This window comes from Aspergillus uvarum, assembly GCF_003184745.1.
Source record: "Aspergillus uvarum CBS 121591 unplaced genomic scaffold BO82scaffold_2, whole genome shotgun sequence".
Classification (NCBI taxonomy): Eukaryota; Fungi; Ascomycota; class Eurotiomycetes; order Eurotiales; family Aspergillaceae; genus Aspergillus; species Aspergillus uvarum.
Window position 1 is genome coordinate 657283 of NW_020291299.1, and position 24972 is coordinate 682254.

The 24972-nt window shown below is 54.1% G+C and overlaps 9 protein-coding genes and 1 non-coding gene across 10 annotated transcripts; 5 read left to right on the forward strand and 5 right to left on the reverse strand.

Moving 5' to 3' along the window:
• Positions 1–263: 263 nt before the first annotated feature.
• BO82DRAFT_370695 (putative sugar transporter) lies at positions 264–1892 on the reverse strand (the record flags this gene model as incomplete). Its single annotated transcript, XM_025637231.1, has 1 exon — positions 264–1892. One exon carries the CDS (start codon positions 1890–1892, stop codon positions 264–266), a length of 1629 nt encoding a protein of 542 aa, XP_025497088.1.
• Positions 1893–2334: 442 nt separating this feature from the next.
• On the reverse strand, positions 2335–4245 carry BO82DRAFT_325215 (rhamnogalacturonase A). The gene is made up of 4 exons (XM_025632865.1): positions 3444–4245; positions 3341–3379; positions 3075–3276; positions 2335–3011 (listed from the first exon to the last, which is right to left on the reverse strand). Exons 1-4 carry the CDS (start codon positions 4065–4067, stop codon positions 2554–2556), a joined length of 1323 nt encoding a protein of 440 aa, XP_025497089.1. The 5' UTR covers positions 4068–4245; the 3' UTR covers positions 2335–2553.
• A 670-nt stretch (positions 4246–4915) lies between these two features.
• On the reverse strand, positions 4916–5945 carry BO82DRAFT_379983 (YdcF family protein). The gene has a single exon (XM_025637724.1). The coding sequence runs from the start codon at positions 5867–5869 to the stop codon at positions 5054–5056; it is 816 nt and encodes a 271-aa protein (XP_025497090.1). The 5' UTR covers positions 5870–5945; the 3' UTR covers positions 4916–5053.
• A 278-nt stretch (positions 5946–6223) lies between these two features.
• BO82DRAFT_388469 (alpha/beta-hydrolase) lies at positions 6224–8013 on the forward strand (the record flags this gene model as incomplete). Its single annotated transcript, XM_025638389.1, has 4 exons — positions 6224–6404; positions 6461–6569; positions 6624–6924; positions 6986–8013. 4 exons carry the CDS (start codon positions 6224–6226, stop codon positions 7706–7708), a joined length of 1314 nt encoding a protein of 437 aa, XP_025497091.1. The 3' UTR covers positions 7709–8013.
• A 278-nt stretch (positions 8014–8291) lies between these two features.
• Positions 8292–12178, forward strand: BO82DRAFT_397458 (uncharacterized protein; the record flags this gene model as incomplete). The annotated part of the gene is made up of 6 exons (XM_025638933.1): positions 8292–8604; positions 8664–8825; positions 8879–8935; positions 8992–9075; positions 9141–9876; positions 9937–12178. 6 exons carry the CDS (start codon positions 8292–8294, stop codon positions 12176–12178), a joined length of 3594 nt encoding a protein of 1197 aa, XP_025497092.1.
• A 394-nt stretch (positions 12179–12572) lies between these two features.
• BO82DRAFT_397459 (TDT family transporter) lies at positions 12573–14074 on the forward strand (the record flags this gene model as incomplete). Its single annotated transcript, XM_025638934.1, has 4 exons — positions 12573–12658; positions 12716–13444; positions 13543–13834; positions 13919–14074. The coding sequence occupies 4 exons, from the start codon at positions 12573–12575 to the stop codon at positions 14072–14074; spliced, it is 1263 nt and encodes a 420-aa protein (XP_025497093.1).
• A 2019-nt stretch (positions 14075–16093) lies between these two features.
• BO82DRAFT_53439 (uncharacterized protein) lies at positions 16094–20133 on the forward strand. The gene has a single exon (XM_025641303.1). The coding sequence runs from the start codon at positions 16266–16268 to the stop codon at positions 19770–19772; it is 3507 nt and encodes a 1168-aa protein (XP_025497094.1). The 5' UTR covers positions 16094–16265; the 3' UTR covers positions 19773–20133.
• A 501-nt stretch (positions 20134–20634) lies between these two features.
• Positions 20635–20729, forward strand: BO82DRAFT_t15. The gene has a single exon. It is a non-coding gene; the product is annotated as a tRNA-Pro (tRNA).
• A 459-nt stretch (positions 20730–21188) lies between these two features.
• BO82DRAFT_349998 (fungal specific transcription factor domain-containing protein) lies at positions 21189–23486 on the reverse strand. Its single transcript, XM_025634028.1, has 2 exons — positions 23045–23486; positions 21189–22986 (listed from the first exon to the last, which is right to left on the reverse strand). The coding sequence occupies exons 1-2, from the start codon at positions 23434–23436 to the stop codon at positions 21591–21593; spliced, it is 1788 nt and encodes a 595-aa protein (XP_025497095.1). The 5' UTR covers positions 23437–23486; the 3' UTR covers positions 21189–21590.
• A 211-nt stretch (positions 23487–23697) lies between these two features.
• Positions 23698–24861, reverse strand: BO82DRAFT_349999 (Zn(II)2Cys6 transcription factor domain-containing protein). The gene has a single exon (XM_025634029.1). The coding sequence runs from the start codon at positions 24662–24664 to the stop codon at positions 23765–23767; it is 900 nt and encodes a 299-aa protein (XP_025497096.1). The 5' UTR covers positions 24665–24861; the 3' UTR covers positions 23698–23764.
• Positions 24862–24972: the final 111 nt, after the last annotated feature.

Sequence of the window (24972 nt, forward strand, 5' to 3'; positions counted from 1 at the left end):
CTAGGCTGTCATCTGTCGTGGTATTGGCAGGAAGGGGGCGGGGAATTGTTCGGGATATTATCTTGGGATCCGTGATGTTTTGAGATATCTCGGTCATTATTTTGGGGTGGGATCGTTTTTTCCACTGGATGTACAGTGCCTATTTGCTTCCTCGGAATGTGTCCTATTGGCTTGGCTTGCCCTGAGTAATTTGTATCAGGGATAGTTTATATTCAACGATCTACAAGCAAAAGGTATGTTGCGCCTGCTTTCCCCCTCCCTTCCTATAAACTCATCTTCCCTCTCGTCTCCACGGGCACCCACAGAACCAGCAAGCCGGCGAGGACAAACATGCCGCCACTGATGTAGACGGGGACGCTGGTCTGGATGCCGGCGACGATGGCGATGACGGGGGCCAGGATGCCGCCGATGCGGTTGGCGCCGCCGACGAGGGCGTTGCCGGTGCCGCGGTACTGGGTCTCGAAGATCTCTGGGGTGTAGGCGTAGAGCACGGCGTACAGGAGGCTGCTGGTGAAGCTGTAGGCGCAGTTCCACCCCAGCAGCGCGGCCGAGGAGCGCGCCGTGGTCGAGGCCAGCAGGAAGGCGCCCGTGCAGCCGGCGCCCACGGCCAGCGTGCCCTTGCGGCCCAGCCGCGGGATCTCCACCATGATCCCGCCCACCAGGCTGCCGGGCACCCCCACCGCGCTGATGATCAGCGAGTTGCGGTAGGTCAGGTACGTGCTGCCGTCGCCGAATTGCACCCCGCGCGTCTGTTGCAGGTAGGGCAGGAAGGCGTTGTAGAGCGGGAAGCCCAGGCCGATCAGCGCCCAGATCAGGATCATTAGGATCGTGGTGCGTGCGCGCTGGCGTGAGGCGAAGAGTGCTTTGAGTGAGGTCAGGCTCAGTAGGGAGAGGCGCGCGCGGAGGTGGTCGGCTAAGCGGAGGGGGTGGTGATGGTGGTCGGGTCTTGCTGGTGCTGGCTGTTGTTGTTGCTGCGGGATGGGGGTTGCGTTGTCGTTATTGTCGTTGGCGAAGAGAGAGCGGTCGCCTCCGTCTTCGTCGGTGAGATCGTCGATGGAGAGCGTGGTCGTCTTGCCGTTGCGGCGGGCCACTTCGTGGATGACCGTCACGGATTCTTCGTACAGGCCCTTGCCCATGAGGTACTTGGGGGATTCGTAGAGGGTGAAGAAGACGCAGCGCGCGATGCACATGACGAGCGCGATGCCGCCCATCGTGAGCAGGAAGTAGCGCCAGCCCATGTTGGTGGATTTGGTGCAGTTGGCGGCCGAGGCGCACGTCATGTTGCCGATCAGCGGCCAGGCGACGAGGTTGGCGAGCACTTGCGCCAGCGCCCAGTTCAGCGAGAGCACCGTCAGCAGGTACTGATGCGAGCCCGGCAGGAATTCGAGGAAGATGGCCGAGTCAACGGGCAGGTTGCCGCCCACGCCGAAAGACCACAGCGCCGTGAAGACCCCGACCGCGGCGAAGGTGGGCGACCCCGCCGCGATCAGGCCGAAGATGGCCGTGATGGCAATGGTCATGTTGAAGGCCCAGCGTCGGCCGAACACATCGCAGGTGAAGCCCCAGAAGAGCGAGCCGGCCAGCAGTCCGATGTTCTGGGCCAGCGACAGTAACGGCGGCTGCGCGACGTGGAATTCGTAGGAGACGGGGACCAGGATCAGCGAGGTCACGATGGGCCAGAGATTGTCGCTGGCCCAGCCGAAGCCGATCACGCCAAAGAGCTGCCATTGATACCGTCCCATGCCGATCTCTTGGATGGCACGGTTCAGCCGGTCCGCCTTGAAGCGATAGTCGGACGCTGCGGCGTCATCGGGATAGGAAGACTGCTCGGATAGTGGACTGGTGGATTGTAAGGGCTGTGACTCGCTGGGCTTGGCGGAGAGCGTGGGCATGGTCGTGGTCATGGTCATTGATGTAATGAGATGTGATTAAAGGTGTGTTGAAGATATCAAGGTCTGAAGGAGGTGAGTGTTGAGATATACTTCGGTCGGTCGGTCGGTCGGTCGGTCGGCGGAGAGGATGTGCGGGGAACTCCCATTAAGCTTATTCTCGTCGCAGCTTCCACTTTCACCTCTTCTCCACTTAATCACTTCACCATTTCCTCAATCTCTTCTCCGATCGGATTGAAAACAAGAAGCTGTGAGAAAGAGGGAGAGAAAGAGAGAGAGAGAGAACGATGATGGGAGGGAAAGAGAGAGAAAAGAAAAAAAAAAAAGAAAGAAAGAAAAGGGTAAGTAAGCGAGAAGCGACCAGGAAGGGATGACGCGATCGGACAATGAGTGACTGAGAAACTGACGACTGCAGCTCACATGAATCCCTCAACCTTCCTCCTTCCTAGTCCTGCATGAAAGAAATCTTGAGATACGAAGGAGGATCTTCTTTGTGATTGATATAACATACATACTTACGTACAATCCCCTACGGAATCGTGAGGTAACGATTACCAGCCTGCTCATGATCTCAACGACTCAATGATCTCTCCTCCTTCTCCTTCTCCCGACATTCCTTCTACTGCGACGGTGACACAGCAATCCCACCTTGCTTTCACGCTTGTTAGCCGGCCAAGGCACTGTACGGGGTCAACCCGGGATAAAACGAGGTCGGGATGGTCGGAATGGGAATGGAAGCAGTGAGGCCAAATGCGGTCGCCAAGTCGGCTGCCATGGTTGTCGCCGAATACCCTGAGGGAGCCGCCGTGACAGTGCTGGTCGTGGTGTAGGATGTGTGCGAAGAGCTGTCCTTCAGACAGTATCCCGATCCGTAAGCGGAACGGCACAGGTACAGTTCACTCGAGCCGCTTTCGGTCCAGATGGCAATATCTTCCAGCGTCAAGTCCGTGCAAGGCGCCGTGTCACTACACACAACTCGGATCGGTGGTCGGGTCGCTCCGTTCGCCTCGGTGCCCTTCCAGTTCTTCACCGTGATGTTGTTCAGCTGCACCCCGTCCCCGGCCACCGCAGTCATGCTGCTCCAGTAGCCATCGATGTCGAGCGAGTACGCATTCCCGTGCCCTAGATAAAGGGGATCAGTTAACGGTCAAGCCAGAAAGGCGGGGCATAGGCAGCAGCACTGACCGATGAAATTTTCCAGCAAAACATTCGACACCGTTCCACTGCCACCATTGCTCTTAATCATGTACATCTGGTTCGAGGACCAGGTGTAAACATTGCGGTAGACAATATCGGTGACGTCGGTGTCGGCCCCGAGCGATCCCATTGCGCAACCACCACTCCAGTTGCAATAGATGCTCTCCACCAGAATATTGTTGGCAGGGCTCTGCGGTCCGTCTGTCAGTCAAGGCTCGAGCGCGTCAATTCGTGCTTGCAAAGGAAAGCCTTACCTTGACTGTTACACATTCATCCTTGTTGGTCACTTCAACCTAAATGCGTGCACATCTCGTGAGCGACAGAGAAGTAGCATATTGCCACTCGGGCGTGACTTACATCGTGAACCCAGATGTTGCTTCCCCAGACATCAATCCCGTCCAAGCCGCCCTCATTGCCACCACGAATCGCCATGTTGTACACCTCGCCATCGGAGCAGGTATCCATGGTGAAGTGGAAAGCAGGCGCATCCACCAAGATCACATCATGCACGGAGAAATGGGTCACATCGGTCAAGCGCAGAATCCGTGCTCCGTAGGTTCCCTCCGCATGGTACACATAGCCGAATCCCTGCACAGCACCTTTGGAGGTGCTACTGAAAAGCTCGAAGTCGGTGGTGTCAGTGACTGCGATCATGTTCCCACTGGCGGTACCTGTGCGATAGATGATACCATCCAGCTGGATTGCGGTCGCACTGCCTCCAGTCAGGGTGACCCAGGTGTCTAGGGCATAGTTGCCAGATGGGATGTAGACAAGACCTCCGCTTTTGCATGCAGCCCAGGCCGATGTAATGGCAGGCCCCACATCGGTCGAGTTGTCGGCCACTGCGCCGTAGCTTAGGATATTGCATGTTTTTGTCGCACCTTTGGTGGACGCAGAGGTCAATGGGCCAACACTGCCAGAGAGTTGACCGCTGACGAGCGCCGGGATAGCACCCAGCGCAAGAAGGAAAAGACCACGCATGATTCACTTGAATCAATGGGAGCAACCTCGATTTGCTTGATTCTTGGGATTCTCAAGAACTTACGCAGCAACTGCAGCTTTTATATCGCAGGAAGGAGCTTTCATGGTGATTATGGTCAAGGGTTCATGTCCACCGGAGAATATACAACGTATAATCATCCTCCACCCCCTCCAGGCGCTGAGACTCAAGCAGGCTGAAGATTCTCCGTCCTGTCGGATGTTGATTGTGGCTTCCTGCCTTGTGACATTAAGTGTCAGAACCCCTTTGGATGATGATCTCTACTGTTTTCGCTCACAAGCCCAGTGGAGTGACCGGAGTCAAGCTTCTTCAACGAGGCTTCAAACCCCAAGCTTCTCCTTATTCATGGAGAATTCTGATTGATTATACCGCCACGCAAGCCGATGTCAGCACTACTCGAGCATCCGTCTCGAGGCTTGAAGCGCTGATCACATTCCCAATTGATAGTGATTCCTGCGAAGGATTTAGTTCCAGGGGCGGCTAGGAGGGTTCATCTCGGCAAATGTCAAACAGGAACTCATCCCCCCAGCTAGATGCATCGCCTGACGACTTTGTGGGGTACGTGCGGCGGGGTGATGCATGCAACAACAAGCAATCACCATAAAGCTTCTGCCCTGAAATTCCGGGTTGATTTGATGCGAGCAGGAAAGAAGAAATTGTTTAAGAGCAGCTGTCGGGTGAGTGACGGCCGAGTATCCAGTGGGTTACGTGCCGGTTGTGTTCTTCGTGTTGCACCCAGCGCTCAGGCCCTACCAAGACGGCCAGCATCACATTCGCGACGCCAAAGTCGCTTGATATTTGACGCCTGTGTCCCGCAATTGGATAGCCGAGTAATACAGAATGTCGTCATCGTTCTCGTCAGGGGCACTCTGCCTACGATAGCTGTGCTATCCCCGAGAATACCATATTACGAAGAGTCGAAATAGTCTTGAAGATAGTCTAAAGAGCAAGCTTTGACCAATCAGAGTCATCTCTTGGCTAGTTCCGATCCTAGCATCCCGCGCTCTAAGCCATGAAACGCTCGCTCAACGCCCTCTGGAATATCGACATGATCAATGAACCCTTTACCCCGTGGCCCATAGCCATTCTCATCATCTCTCAGGCGCGGTATTTCACCCATCAGCAGTCCTAGAAAGCGAGGTATACTCCACAGCGATTCTGCAGGGATCCCGTCTACCTCGTACACCAGCTCATTATCTTCCTGCAACCGGACCCGGGGCACTATGATTGGCCAGCTTATGAAATCCGGGGTCATCGGCGCAAAGGCCTTGACGAATGAGGCAATCGTCCTTCGGGCCATGGTGGGATCCTGGACGATAATTACGGAATTAGGTGCCGGGATGGCATTCCTCGCCAGCAGGCGCCTTGTCTGTATCGCGTTCTGCCCGCAATTCGTGGACTGGTCCTCGACCAGCAGGTTACCTCCAGCCTTCCGGAAGTCCGAGGTCACGGCCTCGAAACATCGCGTGAAGATGGTGTGGAGCACTTGGGCTTCTGCCTTGCCCTGAATCTCCGGGGCAAGATGCGCGTATTTGGGGTGCTTGGACACCGCCTCATACAGGTAAGGGGTGGAGTGGCCAATCCCGCCGCAGAAGACGAGGGTTTTGGTGGCGTGCGGGTTGTTGGCGAGGAATGTGAAGACCGCTTCAGCCTGGTGGAGGACGGCGGACACGCAGATCACAATGCAGTCGACTGCGTGGGGGGGCGGCTGTGCTGCGGGGAGTTGCTCGTGAGCGAGGAAGGTGGAAATCAGGTTGATGTTATGGGGGTCAATGGATGACATTTTTTGTCCTTGTTGTTGTTGTTCTCTTCTTGCTTTTGTTTGGAGATGGGATCGATGACTGCTTCTGAATTTAATTAGGTTCTTGTTCAAGGTTGTGTTCTGTGATTGTGAAAAGCAGACGGCAGACGGCACGGGTAGAATCAACAGTGGGGAAAACCTGGAGCCGATCTCCGTCCCTCGGCATCGCCTATTTGGGAAAGTTCCCTGAGATAGTACGGTACTCCGGACTCATACTATCTACTGTACACTATTTACCTCTACCTAGATTTCTTGCATGATCATCAACTTGATTACTCGATTCAACTGCTACTCTGCCCTTGATAACTACTCACATCTGGCAAGCATACCACCAACATGAAGCGATTGCTCAAACTGGTCAAGAACCATCCAACTTCAACCGCATCCGCTCTGCGCGTCTCTGCAGCTCTTCCAACGTCAGGAACTGCCTCAATCGATAATCTACAGGGCGCATCTGTGGCAGCAGCAGAGCTATCAGATGTTCTTGGTGCCTCTCTCAAGGACATTGACCTTGAAGGTGGCTACTTGACTCCAACCTGGAGATAGCTTGCTCGTCGCTAATATTGCTGTAAGACAATCTCAGTGTCCAGGCTCGGGCTCTGGCCACGCGCTTGGATGATGAAGCATCCAGATATGGCAACGCGCAGCTGAGCTCTGAGCAATGTGACGAGAACTGGACATGGTAGAGCCGGATCCCCTCTATGGTTGGGAAAGGGCTCCAGCTGATGCACTCAAGCTCGCAAGATCAATCTCTTCTCATATCACTCGCATGGGACTGCGCCACTGAGTCCTACAATTTTGCTTCCACCCGCCCCCCCCGCACGATCAAGAATTGTGTATTGACTCAGGACCATGAAGTTACGCCTTCTATCAATGGGACAGTCAAGGCCGCTACTTTCACAACAGTTGATCTGAAGGATACATCAAGCGGAAATGAGCTTCTGCCTGTGTTGGTCATCGCGATCAGGGGAACTGCCAGTACTGTGGATCATATAGTTAACATCAACAGCAAGCCACAAGAGGCGAGTCACTTCATTGTAAGTCAGTGGTATTGCCCTCACTACAGACGGTCATCATTCTAACGGCTGTCTCTATCAGAATCCTGCCTGTTTTGAGCTCGAGGATCACTCACCACAGAGCAAGCTAGAGGCCCATTCCGGATTTCTGCATAGTGCAATAGCACTGGAAGCCATCCTTTCGGAGAGAATAGAAGCCTACAGTCGTCTCCATGCTGACATTGGCAGTCACATTCTCTTTACCGGTCACTCCGCAGGAGGTGCCGTAGCCTCACTACTTTTCCTCCACTATATCTCAGAGACAATTCCCCAGGTCGCAAGGCACATCTCTTGCATCACGTTCGGTGCCCCACCAGTAGTCACATTACCGCTGATGGATGGCATCAGGCACCGAGGCCTGCCGGCAAAACTATGCTTGAACCTCATCAACGAGTTCGACCTTGTCACTAGAGCAGATAAGAGCTACATTTTATCGCTTGTTAATCTACTACGATCGCGCGATGATTCTTCCCTTGTGGTTGCAGATGCGGATGCTGCATGCGAGCAAGCTTTTGATTCATTCTCCGATAATGCTGAAGGTTGCTGGCGATTACCGCGCTCTCTTTACAGCCACGTTGGGCCCCGTATCGTTTTATTCATGCGGTTGGGGAGTTTGCAGGAACACTCACCGCAGTTACGCGCTGCCTCCGTGTCCCGGACCGCGTTTGACAGACTGCTATTCTGTCGTCTTTCCGTTCACAAGCGAAATTACTATGCGCAAACGGTGGGACAGCTGTTGGCTGGTCAGGCAAATGGAGAAAATTGAGAAGCACGACAATAAGAACATGCTTTCGCTTACGGTACCCGTAGTAAGCGAAGTACGCATCAATGGATATGGTCTCTAGGCGGCGAGCATTTAGCGAAATCGGAAATGCCCTTCGAAAGAACGGGACAAGTGACGCCAGAAAAACCTCCATCATCTCCGTTACACACTAATATCTCGACCAAAACGAGGCGTGTTTGCCGCTTATCGGATGAAACGGTACAATTGATCGGATTTCGAGGGTCGACTCAGAAGGTTAGCAATTTGGTAGATAGGGTCGCATTCTCAAAGGATACATTAATCAGCGGACTAATTCGAATTCTCCTCGTTTGGCGACTCTGGGCATTCAGCCTCACTTTTGCACAGCCTCGGATACCCCGGCCTCTAAGCACGAGCCCGGTGCCTGGCCTTGGCGATCCTCGTATTTTCCAGCCTTGCGTCCCGGCAACAAACCTACTCCGCAGGCAATGTGCTGGGAGGCCTCAGTCCCTCAACCTTAATATCATGTCTTGAGATCATGGAGGAGTTGGGTCTCGACCTTGCAATTCTCATTTCAGCACACACTTGCATTCATGCAGCAGCCACCATGTCTTGCCTGGGCGGGATTCGCCTCAGTCACCGCTTCGAGCGATCTTCGCTGCCGAACATTACTCTTGCTCCCAGAGCCCCGTGGAAACTGGTAGGGCCTGCTAGTGTGCATTTGCAGACTGAGCTTGAGACTCTTTACTGGTATGGCGTGGGGCTCGAGCTCGAAAATATCATACGCACCTTGAAAACCTGGCAGCAATCAGAGTATACAGATGTGGCAGTCGATGATGACCATGACAACAATGTACACGGCTTTGACACATTTATTGATCAGGTCACTCAGGAAACACGGGCGTTTGCGCTACGATATGGTAGTGTGCGAGTCTGTCCACTACAATCAAGCTCGGGCTAACTTCTTCTGCCAATACAGGGGAAGAGAAAACTGCGAGGACAGCCGATCAGGATAAGATCTTGCCTTCTGTTATGAGCAACGTTGAGATCAAGGAGGCATTACGCAAAGCAAAACTCGCGGAGGTAGAATATCAGAGCACTAACGTTGATGTTAAGGAGGAGGTGCGAAGGAACACGGAAGGTTGTTGGCCATTATCTGCTTTCCTTGCCCAAAGCTAATGAGGCCTTCTAAAGACATTGCATCATCTTCCGGTATCCAGGAGCGGGCACGTATCCTTCTACAAGCTGCGGGTGAGTCTAGAGGGTGCCAGTCTGAGAGTATCTCAACTGACTTTAAGCCTACGCAGGGCTCCTCGATATCGACAAACTGGTTGAGCACCGTCCACCCCTAGAAGACCTTGGCTTCTGGGCTCGACCTGCCATTCCACAACGTATGGACCTAATACCACATTTTCTCCAACCAATAACAAGTACATATATCTAATTAAGTCTCTAGTCACTTTGTCTGGCTTTGACAGTGACTGGAATGCCAGGCTGGAGCCTCTGAAATGTTCGGACTGCTCCAGTATCATTCGAGGTAGCATGTTTACCCATAGTGGCAAATCGAATCATGCGAAACAACTCACCGTCTGCGAGGACTGTTATCGAAAACTCTATTTTGGCAGAGAACAATATGTCAAGGTATACAAGCACTGCGTTCTTGCCGAGACCATTACTCCTACTCTGAGTCAGGATTTGTGTCATTGTGCAGACGTCTCTCGCCTTGACAGCAGTGGACTTCCAGGTGCCCTCTTTCCAATCCCTAAGGGAGAAAGGCATGTTGCAATTCCAATCGCGAAGAGATGCAAATTACTCGAACTCAATACTCGAGTCGCCCTCGCAAAATACCACGGTCTCCAGTCTACAGTTCGTGATCACAGGAAGAAAGACAAGAAAACGACCAGATTCCGAGTTAAATCAGCTGGTGCAGCTGGACGGGTGAAGTATGAGCCAGCCAAGAAAGTAATTTTGAGAAAAGAACCCGATTCGAAGCAGGCGGCCCTGCGGCCCGAGCCAGGAAAGGAAGCCCCTTTTGCCCGTGACCAAGATACAAACACTGCTTCAATGAAGGAAGCCATGGCTGACGAAGATATACCGTTATTTTTTCGTCACTTTGCCCAACAATACCCTTTTGGCAATGTTCACATGGCTTTGCGAGTTGGGCCACTGGTCATTGAAAATGGGGTCGCAAAGTAAGCATAGACCTATTTCGATACATATGCTTCTGAAAGCAATACTGACCGCCACTACAGCGCCAAGAAAGGTGCCTTAGTTACTATGAGAGAACTGCCTACCTTTCATGATAGGCCTGACTCCTGCAGTTCACGCTCTCGTCATCCTAGTTTAGCAATTGGTGGCGACCCTAAAAGACGCCTTTGGCAGCAGCAGCGCCTCGTTGGAACTCCCAAACGATACAAAGCTACCATGAAGCAGGTTGTCGGGGTACCATTCACCGGTGCCCTTTCTGGATCTTCCGATGTTGAGCAGGAATTTGAGATTATATGGCTTATTGTGGCGGCTAGTCGTGGGTATTTCGACCATCCAGGACTTCCCGCCAAAGAACAGCGTAAGAGTCTAGACGCTGCGCTGGATCAGATAATGACCAAGCTCAAGCAACTTCTTAAGCCAAGGGTCAATTTCTATTTGAATGCCATTGCGAGGAAGTTACTTGATCCAAATACAACTCTCGCCTGGAGCGCTATTGGGAATAACTGTCAATCGTTTTGCGACTCACTCATTGACATGGATTTTTTTGAGCCCTTGGTCGGAACGGCTTCGACAGGACAAGCTTCGGGGGCTGCATCTCCGTTATATCTTATGAGCTTTGTTTGTCCACAGGACGGCTATCTACGTAGCCAAGTCCGCACGAAGTACGATGTTCCCAGCGGACTGACCGAGGAATACCTTCTTCGCTTCCACTTCGGTCGACATGATGAGGCCGATGTTCTGGACACTCTCCAGGAGTACTGGTACGACTGGGGCGCATTTGGTGGTACACTTTACAAGTACCAGGATCTTTTCCCCTGGGATTGCACCGAAGCTTATCAGCAGCACCCCAAATTCTGCGGGTCCTGTAGTCTCGCTAAGCATACTTGGGCATTTCCATTCGACGCTTGGTCTATAATCGCGTTACATCTCCAGCGAGGTCGACAAATGTACGCCACAGCGAAGCCAAGCAATCGAGGAACGAAGGATGTTTCCTGGGTGCGTAATCGACTTACTGTTCTCACAGCCTTGTCTCTCCTGAACCGAGGAGCGGCTGCCATGGCTCGAAGTGAAAAGTTCGTGCAAGCGACCCAATGGCTCCATTCTGCAGGTAAGGGTCTTCGACAGGCACACCCGTCACTGACAAGGGTGAAACTGGGAGGAATTCACCGCGCCCAGCCCTATAGCCACTACTACGAAGCGGGGACCTACAGTCATTACTTTCTCGCCAAGTGGGCTTCACGACCACGGTCTGAGCAGATTCAGGAATACGAAGCCTTGCGCAACGAGCGTGCCAGGAGGCCCGATGTCGGTGGCAGCGGTCGTAGCGGGAGATTCTCCTTACCCAGGACGGAAGGCGCAAGAAAGGAACCGACCAATCTGGATTTCCTGGGGTTTGAAGGGCTTGACTATGATTTCGATCGATTGCATACCAACAGTTCAGTCGATGACAGCTGTGACGAGGTGGTATCTACTGATGCAGATTATCACTCTGCTCACTCTGCTCACTCTTCCCCTGGCGATGCAGATAGCGACTCTCAACCTAGCTCTGGATCGATGACCGGCCTGGAATCGTTGTATTCGTCGCATGGTGTCTCCTCAACCAATGACTCCCAGCAAACCAAAGCCAATGAAGGAGCACCAGTGCGGGAACTTCGAGACACAGCATACCGGGACACCGTGCATCCAAGCAGAATCGATTATGAAGCCGGCCATGAACGAGATACCCAATTCAATACCCAAGGCGCAGTTAGGGCAGACAAAGAGGGGGCCGAATGTCGCGACGAGTCGCCCAAGCAAAATCAGCCTGGGGATAATGGCGGTGGCCCCCGAGCCTCCTATCAGTACGACTCCACTTTCGCGACGTGGGCAGGTCACTCGAAATATCAACATCCCGGCCATGTTGACTACACCTGGAAGACAGATTCTGGCGTAGCGAAATCTACTGGAAATGGAGAGGGCCATACTGGTTCAGGGCACGGATATCCCAGTACAAATTCCTCCGGGTATGGCAGTCGCAATCACGACGGTTGGTCTAGTGGCTATACTGGGGGTTGGAACCCGTATTTCAGCAGCCGCTCTCATAGTAGTGGCAGTAGCCACCACGGTAGCAGTTCGAGTGGTTCATATGGCGGGGGTAGTTCAAGCTCGTATCGCAGCAGTTCGGGCGGAGGAAGCAGCTCATATGGTGGTGACTCAAGCAGTTCGTCTGGCGGCGGTGGCTGGAGCGATTCGTATGGGAGCAGCTCATACGATAGTGGCAGTTCGTACAGCTCCAGCTGGAACTGATGAATTTGGTGTGTTGTTGTTGTTGTTTAGGAGGAACACATTTCATCCAATACATAGTTGCCGCAGTCGCCGTTTACCGGGAGTCGCCGAGTCGCCGACTGTAGCCGTCCCAGCCTGCTTTTGTTCGGCCGAATTATTACATACTGTCGAGTACAACGGAATTTGGTCAGGCGAGATTCAGAGAACGTGACTCACCTTCTCGAGATTCTCTTAGTCATACCTTATATTCTTGGTGGATTCTATTTCTGATTGCGACACATATCGACATATCGACATATCTATATCACTGTTCTGAAACAACTCACTCAGCTCGGTGTATATCAAGTTGTGAGGTGGCGATCCGCCAATTGCCGAGTTTCGCCCTGCAAGAACATTTCCACCAAGCTGTCAAACTATGGCCTGCCAAAGCAATTCTGCACCCACCGAAACCTCCAAGCATGATGTTGGTTGGAGGAGGGTTGTCCGTCATTTCACGCCCTCGTATGATTGCCTGGTCAGAATGGCTTCTGTGAGACGCAACAGCTGACCTGGATCCAGATGGTTCTCCGTCACCATGGGCACCGGAATAGTGTCCATCCTCTTGAACACTCTACCCTACAACGGCCAATGGCTCTACTGGATCTCCGTCGTGATCTTCGCCCTGAACGTCCTGCTCTTCGCGACGGGATGTATTATCACACTTCTCCGCTACACGCTGTACCCGGAGATCTTCTTCGCGATGATCCGACACCCCGTGCAGTCGATGTTCATCGGCACCTTTCCGATGGGCTTCGCAACCATCATCAACATGTTCTGCTTCGTCTGTGTCCCGGCCTGGGGCGAGTGGAGCAGGAACTTTGCATGGGGACTCTGGATCTTTGATGCTGTCTTCTCCGTGATCACGGCATTGTCATTACCTTTTCTGCTGTACGCGAGCCTTCACAACCACCGTATCTTCTTAACACTCACGCTCATTCGCATGTCGACCAGGATGGCTCATGGGAGTGAGACCCAGCTTTCGTCGATGACCGCGGTGTGGCTTCTGCCCATCGTCAGCTGTATCGTTGCCGCGTCGTCCGGGGCCATCGTCGCGGACGTGCTCCCCAACCCCCAGCACGCTCTGTGGACGGTCCTCGTGAGCTACATCCTGTGGGGCATCGGCCTGCCGCTCGCCCTCATGGTCATGGTGATCTACCTCCAACGGCTCACGCTGCACAAACTGCCCCCGAAGGCGGTGATCGTGAGCGTGTTCTTGCCCCTGGGCCCGCTCGGGCAGGGCGGATTCGGGTGAGTGTCTAGGGATTACACGCCCCAAGTCTACCTCGCTTACCAAACTTCCCCTTCAATCTTCCCCGAATCAAGAAATGCTAAACTGAGACCCGTAGCATTATGAAACTCGGTTGCGCAGCGCAGACGATCTTCCCGCAAACCCAGACGCTGGAGGCCGGGTCCGGCTCCGGTGCGGTGTTCTACACAATGGGCTTCCTGGTCGGTCTGATCCTCTGGTCATTCGGACTGGTGTGGCTCTTCCTGGCGATTGCCTCGATTGCACGGTGCCGCAGCTTCCCCTTCAATATCGGGTGGTGGGGGTTTACCTTCCCGCTGGGGGTGTTTGCGACGAGTACCTGTCAGCTGGGGAAGGAGTTGCCGTCGGAGTTTTTTCGGGTGTTGGGCACGGTATGTTTTTTTCTTTCTTTTTTCTTCTTTCTTTCGGATATGTCAGTTTGAGAGTAAAGGCATGCTGATATATGAGGGGGATAGATTCTTTCGGTCTGTGTGGTGGTGTTGTGGGGAGTGGTGGGCGTGGGCACGTTGCAAGGGGTGCTGTCGGGCCGGTTGTTCTTTGCGCCTTGTTTGGCCGACTTGAAGGCGAGGGAGGGGGAGGGGGAGGGGGAGGATGGGTCGAAGAGTGCTTGAGGTTTGTTGGGTTTATATTATGGTGTATCTAAAGGGAAATTTTTGTTGCATGTGGGTTTGTTTGTAAGATATAGTTTGCGCTGCTAATAGGTTTCATGGGTGTTACATAGTAATGAAGATCTTATTTCGAGATGCCAGTATTATTATCGATGGTAACTCGATCCATGCTGCGGCCACGCCCGCCGAACAGCCTCACAGAAACAGTACAGGGACAAACCGCATGGATGGGCGAATTAAGCTTAAATGTTTAGATCGAACTTTGATGGGCAGGCGGACTATGGGGTCCCTGTTCTGATATTTTTTTAAAGTTGGTTAATTATTTTTGGGGGGTGACAGATTTATGAATTTTCTGGGGGGATTTTATTACTATTTTTTGGGGGGGTTATTTTGAATATTTATTTAATTCAGGTTCCCCTTTCCCTGCGGGAACCAGATTATAGTGTTTTGGTAGTAATGCTCGGGAGTTCGGGACCCAGGTCGGAGACGGACGCTAGCACTTTCAGTTCACGTCACTGCAATGGCAAGTATCCTTAACCCAGATTGTCGGCTTCGACATGGTACTCCCTACATATGTTGATATCGAGATGTAACTATACGAGTAAGTCGAAGATGCCAGCCATCCTTGTCGTCATCGCGATTTGTGCCCGACCAGTCCAAGCCCGACACGAAGCCCGGCCTGTGACTGGCCAGCCTGGCGGCTGGTCACGTGCCGATCCACTCCCCCCAAACAAAACCGCCGTCTCCCAAAAAAAAAAATTACTGAAAATCCCAGATTTCCCCAGAGAGACGAAGATAACAAAATAATATAAAAGAGGGAAAATCAGAAAATTAAAAATTAAAAAATTTAATAAAATAAAAAAAGGGACGGAGTTCCATCCACCACCCCCCAAACAAATCATCGCGCGCGACCATCTCCAGACTTCGCGATCCATTCCAAGATCCCCAAGTATCTCTATCTCGATTGATTGATCGCTTGCTTGCTTGCTTGCTTGAAGAGTGGTTTGGGATCACGATTATCTCTTGTGGTGAGTGCAGAGTCGAGAAAATCTCTGTTCTCATCATTATCATTATTATTGTCTGTGGGAGAGAGAGACCGACTGTTCACACCTTGCATTCAGCTTGTTGGGAATTCCTCTTTTTCCCTCCAAGCTTTCCCCCTTTTTTTTTTTTTTTTTTCCCTTTCTTTTTCCCCCTTCCCAACCAAGTGCGCGGCTGGTCTTTGTGGACCAACCGTAGTTTCCCGGGGGAGCGAAAAGGCCGTTGTTGTCATTACTATTAGCCTTACTAGCAAGCAGCCTGCCTCAGCTGCTCTGCTTGCCTACTTGCCTACTTGCCTACTTGCCTACTTGCCTGCTTTACCTGCTTGCTTGCTTGGTACTGACCGTACAGTACCAGCAGCCCTTCTTCTACTAGTAGCCTGACAGCACTGTGGCAGCCTGAGGCCATTTTCCGCCTGTCGCTTCCGGATTGGGGATCGAGCCGGGATCGTTGCTTATTCCGCATTTAATTGTTATCGTCACAGCGGCCGCTTTTCTCATTTTCCATTTTCCCAGCCCGAAGGGAAAAAAAAAAAAAAAAAGGAAGAGAGTTGCAGACGCGCCCCCGTGCGCGTGTCTGTCGTCAACTGTTCCGATCCTGTATTGCGGTTACTGCTCAGGTTCGTCTGTCTATCTCTCTCTGCCTACTCTTTCTCTCTCTCTCTCTCTCTCTGTGTGTGTCATCGGGCTTCCGACCTTCCACCATCTTCGTTGTTAAGAGAAGAGCTGGTGGAGTTTTGGTCTGGAATTGGCTTTCTCGCCACCCCTCCAGGGCCCCCCCCTCCTCTGCCCCCGGTGTGTGAAGGGTGAGGTCAGTCCGTCCCGTCCAAGTCAAGTCACTCTCCATCACGGCACGTACAGTACGTACTCGTACTCACTCATACCCCCAAAGTCACCCACTCCGCCTTGGTCAGCAAACACCACCACCACCACCACCACCACCACCATCACCGCCCGCCCGACCGCCCCGTAACCGTGTCGCTTCCTGCCGACGCGGTAGTCACATGTTCTTCGCCTCCCCCCGAGTATTATCACTCTGCTTGATTTGATATCAACATATCAACATAACCACACTTATCCTATTTCAAAAAAAAGAAAAAATAGCCACGCAATTGTCTTCGGGTGGGATTATTGTCTAGTACATTCCCCCGAAGATGATGGGCTACAATGGTCTTCCGTTCCATCAGCAACGGGCGCCCCAGCAGAATGCGCATCCTCAGCATCATCATCCTCAACATCCACAACAGCAGCAACAACCACATCCTCACCACCACCAGCTGCAGTCCCCGTCCATGAATGCGGCCACCGCCACCCATCCTCACCATGGCGCCGGACTAACCAGCAATAGCTCTCTGCTTCGCGCCCATACGCAGACCGAATTGGCCGCTCATTCCCCGGATCCCCGCAAAATGACCCCGGCCTCATCCAGCCCGCTTGTCGGCCTCAACACGGCGGGCCATTTCAACTCCTTCCCAGGGCATTTCACTCCTCAGGGCTCGTCCGATCTGCTGTCCCGGAATGCCGATTCGGTCGGCCAATTGAAGGATCCCTACCTGTCCTTGCAGAGTCTTCAGCGAAACATGAACCCCATGGCCAATTATCGCTCCCATGCCATGAATGCGCAGGCGGCCATGTCGCCCCATGCGCACACCATGGGTATCGCGTCCCCTCAGCAATCTCTCGAGCGGCTCCAGCAGCAACATCTGCAGCAGCAGCGCCAGAGCGCCCATTCGCTTCCCAATGCGCAAACGCCCACTCCCGCGGCCGCGTCGCCCATGCTCGGGGCCGGCCAAGCCACGCATCAATTCCACCAATCGCCTTTTCAGCAGACTCAGCAGGCATCTCCGTACCAGTCTCAGGCTCAGCAGCTGCCTCAGTTCCATGCGCAGTATCAGCAGTCTCCGCACCAGGCCTCTCCTTATCAGACCCAGGCCCAGCAGTCGCCCTATCAGCAGCATGCCCAGCAGACGTTCCAGCAGCAACAGCAGGCCCAGCAGGAAGCTCATCTGAAAGCGCAGCAGGAGGCTCAGCGACAGGCCCAGGCCGAAGCTCAACGCCAGGCTCAATTGGAGGCTCAACGCAAGGCACAGGAAGAGGCTCAACTGAAATTGCAAGAGCAGCGGAGGCAGGAGGCTCTAAAAGCGCAGCAGGAAGCCCAGCGCAAGGCCCAGGAAGAAGCTCAATTAAAAGCCCAGCAAGAAGCCCAGCAGCGCAAAGAAGCTCAACTCAAGGCCCAGCAAGAGGCCCAGCGCAAGGCCCAGCAGGAACAACTGAAGGCCCAGCAGGAACAACTCAAGGCCCAGCAAGAAGCGCAATTGAAGGCCCAACAAGAAGCTCAGCAGCGGAAAGCTCAGCAGGAAGCTCAACTCAAGGCCCAGCAAGAAGCCGCTCAACGGCAGCAGCAGGCTCAGCAACAGCAACAAACGCAAGAGACTTATCAGCAACAGCAGCAGGCCCGGTTTCACCAACAACATGCTCAGCGATCTCCTTTCCAATCCCAACCGCAACAGCTCCAGTTCCATCATTATCAACATCATTATCAACAACCGCAGCAGCACCAACCGCAGCAGCCACAGCACCAGCAACAGCACAATCTCATGCATCAGCAACCGCAGCAGCAACACCAGTTCATCCAGCACCATCAAATACAACCCCAAGCTCGTCACCCGCAGGCTCAGCCCCAGGCTCAGACTCCGACCCAGTCGCAGACCCAACCCCAGGCCCAGTCACAAGCCCCACCTCAGGCCCACCCGCAAACCCAGCCTCAGACTCAAGCTCAGACTCAATCCCAGCAGCAGCGTCCGCCACAGTCATCCACCTCCACTGCGGAGAAGAAGACTGCACCTAGTAAACCACGGAAGAAACAGGCCAAGCCCGCTGCATCGCCAGTGCCCGCTGGGGTGCACATCAATGGGCAGTTCCATCCCGTTTTCCAAGCTCAACTGGGGCCTTCGAGCCAACAACAGCCTGGTGCTGGCAGCCCTGCCAAACCCCCTGCCACGGCCCCCGTTGGTGTTGCACCTGCTTCGGCTACTGCCACTACTGCCGGCTCCGCGCAAGGTGCTGCTGCTCATAGCGCTGTCCCCGGGGCTACTGCGGGGTCTGTTCCTGGTGCTGTGCCTAATGCCATTCCCGGGTCTGTCGCGGGAGCCCCTCCTGGCTCCCAAGGTGATGGTCAGACTCCTAAAAAGAGAGGTCGTCCTCGCAAACCGCTCGCTCCTGGAGAGGTGCCTAAACCTCGCAAGCCGAAAAAGCCCAAGAAGCCGCAGGAGACTACCACGATCATGGGTGCTGATGGTGTGCCCATCACGGTTCCCCTTCCTCCCCCACCCCCAGCCCTTGGCCCTGATGGAAATCCCCTGCCGCCACCCCCTCCCAAGAAGAAGCGACCAAAGCTACCTCCGCTGCCTCCGATCGTCTTGCCTGATGGGACCATCATTCCACAAAAGCGCGGTCGTGGACGGCCACGTAAGACGGAGGTGAGCGGCGATCAGCCCCCGAAGCCTCGGCCGCCTAAAAAGCCCTCGACCAAACCGGGTACGGGACGTCCTCGCGGGCGGCCCCGAAAGGCGGATGTGTTGGCACGAAAGGCAGCAGAAGAGGCGGAAGCGCAAGCGAAAGCCCTAGCCGAGGGGGTCAACCCTGATCAGACTCCAGGAGATTCGACACAGATTAAGCAGGAACAGCCACATCAGCAACCCCAGCGGCCGCAACAGCATACGCCGTTGATGCAAGTTCAACCCCAACAGCCTCAGCAACAACAGCAACAGGTGCAAGCGCAGCAGCCACATCAACAACCGCAACAGACTCGGCCTCAATCTCACCAGGCGCTGCAACAGCAGACTCAACAGCATCCTCACCTTCACCAGCAACAGGTTCAACAGCATGCTCATCTCCACCAGCAACAGCAGCAACAAGCTCAACAAGCTCAGCATGTCCAACACCAGGCTCAACATCCTCACCAACAGCAGCATGCTCAGCAGCAGGCCCAGGCCCAAGCACAGCAACAGGTCCGCCAGCAGCCACAAGCTCAGCAGCAGGCTCAACCCAAGCCGCAAGCTCAGGGTCATGCAAAGTCCCAGCCTCAACATCAGCACTTGCATCAGTTCCAGCTACAACAACCTCCTGCACATCATCAACAGGCTCAAAATGCCGTGCAGCCTCAGTTCCAAATACACCAGATGCAGGTCAAGCCTCAACCTCATCTCCAGGCCCATCAGATTCAATCTCCGCATATGCAGGCTCATCAGTTGCAGTCTCCGCACATGCAGAGCCACCCGATGCAAGCTCCACACCAGCCTCATGCTCCTGCTCATACACAAACCCTCCCACAACAGCTGCAACCGCAGCAGCAACAGGTGCATCAGGTGCATCAACAAGCCTCTCGTCCCATGCAATTGCAACCACAAGCACATTTGCAACCCCATCTTCCCCAGGCGCATCAACTGCAAGCGCATCAGATGCAAGCCCAGGCACAAACACATCCGCATGCACATGCCCATGCTCATCAGCACCCGCACTTCAACCTTCATCCTCAGCTTCACCCTCATGTCCAGCCTCAAACCACCGATTCAATGACCCTCAATCCGTCTCAGAAGCGTAGCGCGCCTGTGGACGATGATCCCCGAAAACGTGCTTTTATCATGCCTCAGCAAATGTAACGGCGCCTTCATCGATATTCTTATGCACTCCCCCTAACGTCCGCCCGGTTTTTATCTGTTATTATTTAATCACCCACCACCCCACACTGAACTTTTTGGGATGTATCCTCAGCGTTGTATTCACTTGTGTTTCTGCCTAGTATTATAGTGGTCTGTTGGCCTTGTTTCTGTCCATGATGACATAGCAATCAACATCTCGACCCCGTCTTACATATGAAGCCTATCGGGGTCCGCGTTCGGTTTTACTGGTCTTGTTCGCTGTTGATCTGCGCCTTTAGCCTGCTTCGGTGTCTATTAGCATAGCATAGCATAGCAGACATAACCAATGAAGTATATATGATTTCGTCCGGTCGGGTTCTTTACAATTGCATCACTTGAACTTTGGGTTCTGTTACTTAAGCTGGGTCTTGTCTTTCGACGGCCTTTGCGCCTGCGGATTGTGACTTGAATCAAACGAAGATACACCCAGATGCAATCACCTCCATTACCTGGGCTCCTCCCAAGGAGCCCAGAACATTACCTCGGCGTCCGTTCCAGACACAAGAGCAATACAATGTGAATTGAGCTGAGAGACATGGAGATATCGAGGGGGGGAGAGCGAAAGGGGACATACAATCAATCCTCCCGCACCATCCAAAGTACAGTACAGTACATACCGAGCGTGTGAAGTTAGTAGAGCGACCTACCACTTCGGGAAGGACCCAGCCAGCCCTTCCCTTCCCTTCCCTTCCCTTCCCTTCCCTTACCTAGTTGGAAACGATCCGAGGTATACTGAAGATAAACCTTTCCGCTACCTGCATACAGCTAGCTACCCTTGCATCACCACCATAATACCTCTTTTCCTAAAGAGCTGCAACAACAAGCCCGGGTGGTCTAGTGGTATGATTCTCGCTTAGGGATTTCCAAAACCCCAAGCATATCTGCGAGAGGTCCCGCGTTCGATCCGCGGCTCGGGCCTTGTCCTTTTCTTTTCCTTTTTTTCTGCTTTGGTTGATTGGGTGGGCTGGGTTGGTTGTTGGGGGGTTTTGGTGGCGGTGGTGTGTGGTGGTTTGTTTAATATGTTTTGTTTGGTCTATGATGCTGGTTTCTTGTGCCTTTTGGGAATAAATGAATGGGGAGGGAGGGAGGGGGGGTGTGACTTGCTTGGATTGAATGAATACTCCAATCCAAGTAAGTATCTAGCTAGATCTTATCACGGACGGAGAAATACAGAGAGCTCGCTCCCGCCAGGGTGGAGAATGAAAGAAAGGCCCCGCGATTCACAGAAAAACATCACACCAAGCAAGCGATCGATCGGATGGAGTATTTTTTTTTTTTTTGGTCTCCACCACCGTTTACTCGAATTGGATTGGATCGGTACGCAGGAAGGAGTACCGGTACACGCCACTGGTATTGTATTGCACAGTCTATATATATACCATACCTAGCTCCTGCCAACAGGAAAACAACTGAGCCAGCCAGACGGGTGAAGAACAGGCTTGGTCAAGATCGGCCCCAGTTAAGGGTACAGACGGTGCGACAAATTGCGCTGGAGGGACAGATTGATCGAGCTGGGCCGTTGATTCCAACGAAACTCAGAAACAAACAAGGATTCAAGCAGGGTGAGCCGAAAATAATATACAAAAACCGAATAGAAACAGAAGAACGGAAGAGTGACAAGAACACAACAGTAAGAAAGAAATCAGTACGCCTCGCTCTGGAATGACAGACACCATTTCGCTTGCTTGGCTTTAGAATAAACTCCGCGCGTAAACTTGATCAACAACATATATATATATATATATATATCTACATAATAGTACTTCGATGGTGTCGTATTCACAGCATTTGTTCCATCTGGCCGTCGATTTGACCGTCGACATCAAGGGCTGGAGGTTCCTCGTCGATCTGCATGGCGGTTGATTCGTAGTCCTCCGCGTCGTTCTGGGCAAAAGTTTCCTCATTATTCCGCGCGAAAGTGTCCTCATCCTTCTGGACGAAAGTGTCCTCATCCTTTTGCGAAAAAATGTCCTCATCCACAGGAAGGTCTCTCCCGTCCGGGATATCACTAATATCGATCCCAATGCTCGGGGCGATCCGCTGCACAACGCTGTGGCACTGCCGGAACGCGCGCCGCGCGGCGGTGTGGGTGAACGACAGGTGGTGGAGCCAACGGAGGGCCTTCTTCATCTGGTGGGTCATGGTGTGGATGTCGGCGAGCGCCGTGGGCGGTTGGTGGTTGGGGGTGGTGCTGGTGGTGGTGGTGTCGACGTACTCCTCGCCGCCGGTGGACGGGACCACGGGCGGGCTGCACGACAGGTGGAGGAGCAGCCCGGTCGTGGCCTGCATGATGTAGTGCAGGATGCACCACCAGGGGGTGACCGAGATCAGCCACGGCAGGTCCGGGGTGTCCGGCAGGACGGACAGCAGCGAGCAGGCGGAGCGGACGCAGTTGCGGGCCATCTCGTTGCGGAACTGGCTCCGTGTAGAGGAGTTGTGGGAGGCGTTTTGGCCCGAGGATGAGGCATGCGTCGGGTTGGGGGACATCGACCCGGATTTGAGGCCGGACCGCGTGAGACAGGGCCGCGAGAGTGTGATGCGAGCGCTGTAATAGCTGATGGCGAGCGATGTCCGTTCGCGCTCGTGGGATTTTTGCAGGTGTGGGGGGATATAGAACGTATCGTCCTGGTCGCTCACGGTGAACCGGTACGGCGCCGGGACTTTCATGAGCCAGACTTTCAGGGTGTTGTCATATTTGCGAATGCGCTGTTCCACCTGGCTGGCGCGGTCGCGCAAGCCCTGGATGCTATAGACTCTGTTGATGATCGCCTGCGTGATGCTGCAGAGGTCCACAAGGAGGTGGAAGAAGAGGGACGGACTGGGCGCACAGGTTGCGAGCCACGAGGCCGTGGTGGTAGCTTCGAGCTCGTTCTGAAGGATGGTGAGCTTGAGACGGCTCATCCGCAGAGCCGGGTCTTCTAGAACGGGCCGAACCTCTGGGCTGTTCCAGGCCTCCTCCTCGAATGGAATGGGCAGTGGTGTCGCACTGAGGCCCTCCCCAACGCAGGAGACTCGGCCGGTGATGGCCGTCAAGAGATGCTCGAGGAGATAGATCGACCACCACAGACGGCAGCGAGCCTCTTTGGCAGCCCGCGACGTATCACTATTCTCCAGGCGGAGGTTTATACCCAGTGAAACGGCCGACCGAAAGGCCATGCTCGAAAACTTGAAGGACCTGGAGTGGCTTCGTCAGTACTAAGAATTCGCCTCCGGGACGCAGGGCTGGAACATACCGGTTGACCTGACACATGGAAAGGAAGTAGAACGCCACCAAGAACTCCGCCTGGATCTGCTGGAGATTGGCATGCTCGAAGATGACATTCTCGCCCAGGGTCAGCTTCCGTGCTCGGTTCAGATACTTCACATCATCGTAGTCACCTCCTTTCTTCCCATACACCGACTGGCAGAAGCGGCTCCCGATGGCGAAGATCATGTTCAGGACGGCTCGCCACCGGTCACCCGGCTCAATCTGCCGATTGCCCTGAATGACGAATTGCGAATACTGGGAGACAAAGAACACTTTGCTGATCACATTGAAGGACGGATGCACACTCTCCATGTAGAACCGGAAGAGGCGGTTGGCGACGTCCTTGGGCGGAAGCGCGTACGGGTCGACATCCGCCATGACGGGGATGTCGAGGTCATCCAGGTAGTAATTCAGGGCGGCAATGGGCGTCTCCTGCTTCTGGGCTGGCTGCGGGACCAGCAGGAGCTGCTGCATCTGCTGCTGCCCGTCCGACGCACTGTTGTTGCTGTCCACCTCGTTGAGCTCCTCCATCTGTTGTTTGCGCAGCTCGGCCTCGTCCTCCAGCTTCTGCAACCAGGACACCTCCGAATTCTTCCCAAAGAATCCTGTCGCGACGGCCCGGTCACTGCGGTTCAGATCCTCCTCCACCCTATCCAACTCATTGAGCGAGCCAATGGACGAGGAATCCGACTCAGACCCCTCGTTCTCATTCGGCGGCGGTTCTTCTGGCGTGGTCCCATCGGAGACTCGTAGCTACTGCACCTTTAGCATGCCGCATCTGACCGAAAGTGACCCTCACCCGAGACTCAAGGAACAAGCGAAGACTTACCCTCAACGCCCTCCGGATCCTCCTCGCCGTGTCTTCGTCCGTGGTGCGTTCCACCTCCTGCAACAGCTGCTCATAGATCCCCACCTTACTGGTCAACGAGCACAGTTTCTTCTGGTCCCGCACCCGCTTCACTTCCACATAAGTACAGGTCACGTTGTGATCGGCACACTGTTGACAGACAGGCTTGTCCCCCTCGCACTTGATCTTCCGCAAGCGACAGGGTTCACATGCCCGCGTGGATCGACGGCGCTGGGTCTGGCTGTTGAAGCTGGTGGTGCGGGGGATAGCCACCTTGCCGGCCAGTCTGGACGGGCCGGCGAAGGCGATGTCATGGGACGAGGAGGAGGAGGATTGGTGACGAGCTATGGGACGGTTGCGGGAGCGGGATTGCTCCTGCTGGTGCTGGTGCTCCGAGCGATCGCGCTTGGGCTGTCGAGAGGCAGTGCTGGTGATAGTGGTCGTAGTCGGGAGGAGGGGCGGTGGGAGAGGCAAAGCGTGCGAGGGGGCTGGGAAGTTCGCGGCATGAGTAGCAGTTGCAGGTTGCAAGCCCGGGGGCAAGGCGGAATTGCTTCTGATTTCCCACGACCAGTCGGAGCTCCCACTCCGACTGCTGAGGAAGCCCCCTGCTGCTCCTCCTCCGGCACCGCCAACACCGCTGCTGCCGCTGCGGCTGGGGGTGTTGGTATAGGTGGTGGTGGCAGTGGTGTTGTCAGTGCGCGACTCGGAATCATTGACGGATGAAAAACCGAGGGAGAATGAGCTTGACGAGTCGTCCATGATGCTGCTGCTGCTGCTGCGGAATTAAGTCGGGGGCAGAAGGAGTATAACCCATTTGAGAAATTGCATGCAATTGGGGGAGAGGAGATGATAGAAGGGGGGGCAAAATAGCAAGTGGCGCAAGCTTCAAGGTAGGTTGATTGAGGGAGGGATTTGGGAGTTTGGGGGTGAGTGGGTGAATAAAGTGTGGTGTGAAGTGACAGCGCGCGCGCGAGAGAGAGAGACAGAGAGAGAGAGAGGCACTGGAATAGATGGAATGGATGGAATGTGAACGTGGAAAGTTTATGGCGGATGATGTCATTGCCAAA

Bases quoted from the DNA above. Each gene is read 5' to 3' on its own strand.
- BO82DRAFT_325215 (XM_025632865.1), bottom strand. From the start codon at position 4,067: ATGCGTGGTCTTTTCCTTCTTGCGCTGGGTGCTATCCCGGCGCTCGTC. The intron at 3,380-3,443 runs GTAAGTCACGCC...GCACGCATTTAG, and splicing joins GCAACATCTGGGTTCACGAT to GTTGAAGTGACCAACAAGGA. The intron at 3,277-3,340 runs GTAAGGCTTTCC...GACGGACCGCAG, and splicing joins ATGAATGTGTAACAGTCAAG to AGCCCTGCCAACAATATTCT.
- BO82DRAFT_379983 (XM_025637724.1), bottom strand. From the start codon at position 5,869: ATGTCATCCATTGACCCCCATAACATCAACCTGATTTCCACCTTCCTC.
- BO82DRAFT_53439 (XM_025641303.1), top strand. From the start codon at position 16,266: ATGATGGGCTACAATGGTCTTCCGTTCCATCAGCAACGGGCGCCCCAG.
- BO82DRAFT_349998 (XM_025634028.1), bottom strand. From the start codon at position 23,436: ATGGCGGATGTCGACCCGTACGCGCTTCCGCCCAAGGACGTCGCCAAC. The intron at 22,987-23,044 runs GTATGTTCCAGC...AAGCCACTCCAG, and splicing joins TCCATGTGTCAGGTCAACCG to GTCCTTCAAGTTTTCGAGCA.
- BO82DRAFT_349999 (XM_025634029.1), bottom strand. From the start codon at position 24,664: ATGGACGACTCGTCAAGCTCATTCTCCCTCGGTTTTTCATCCGTCAAT.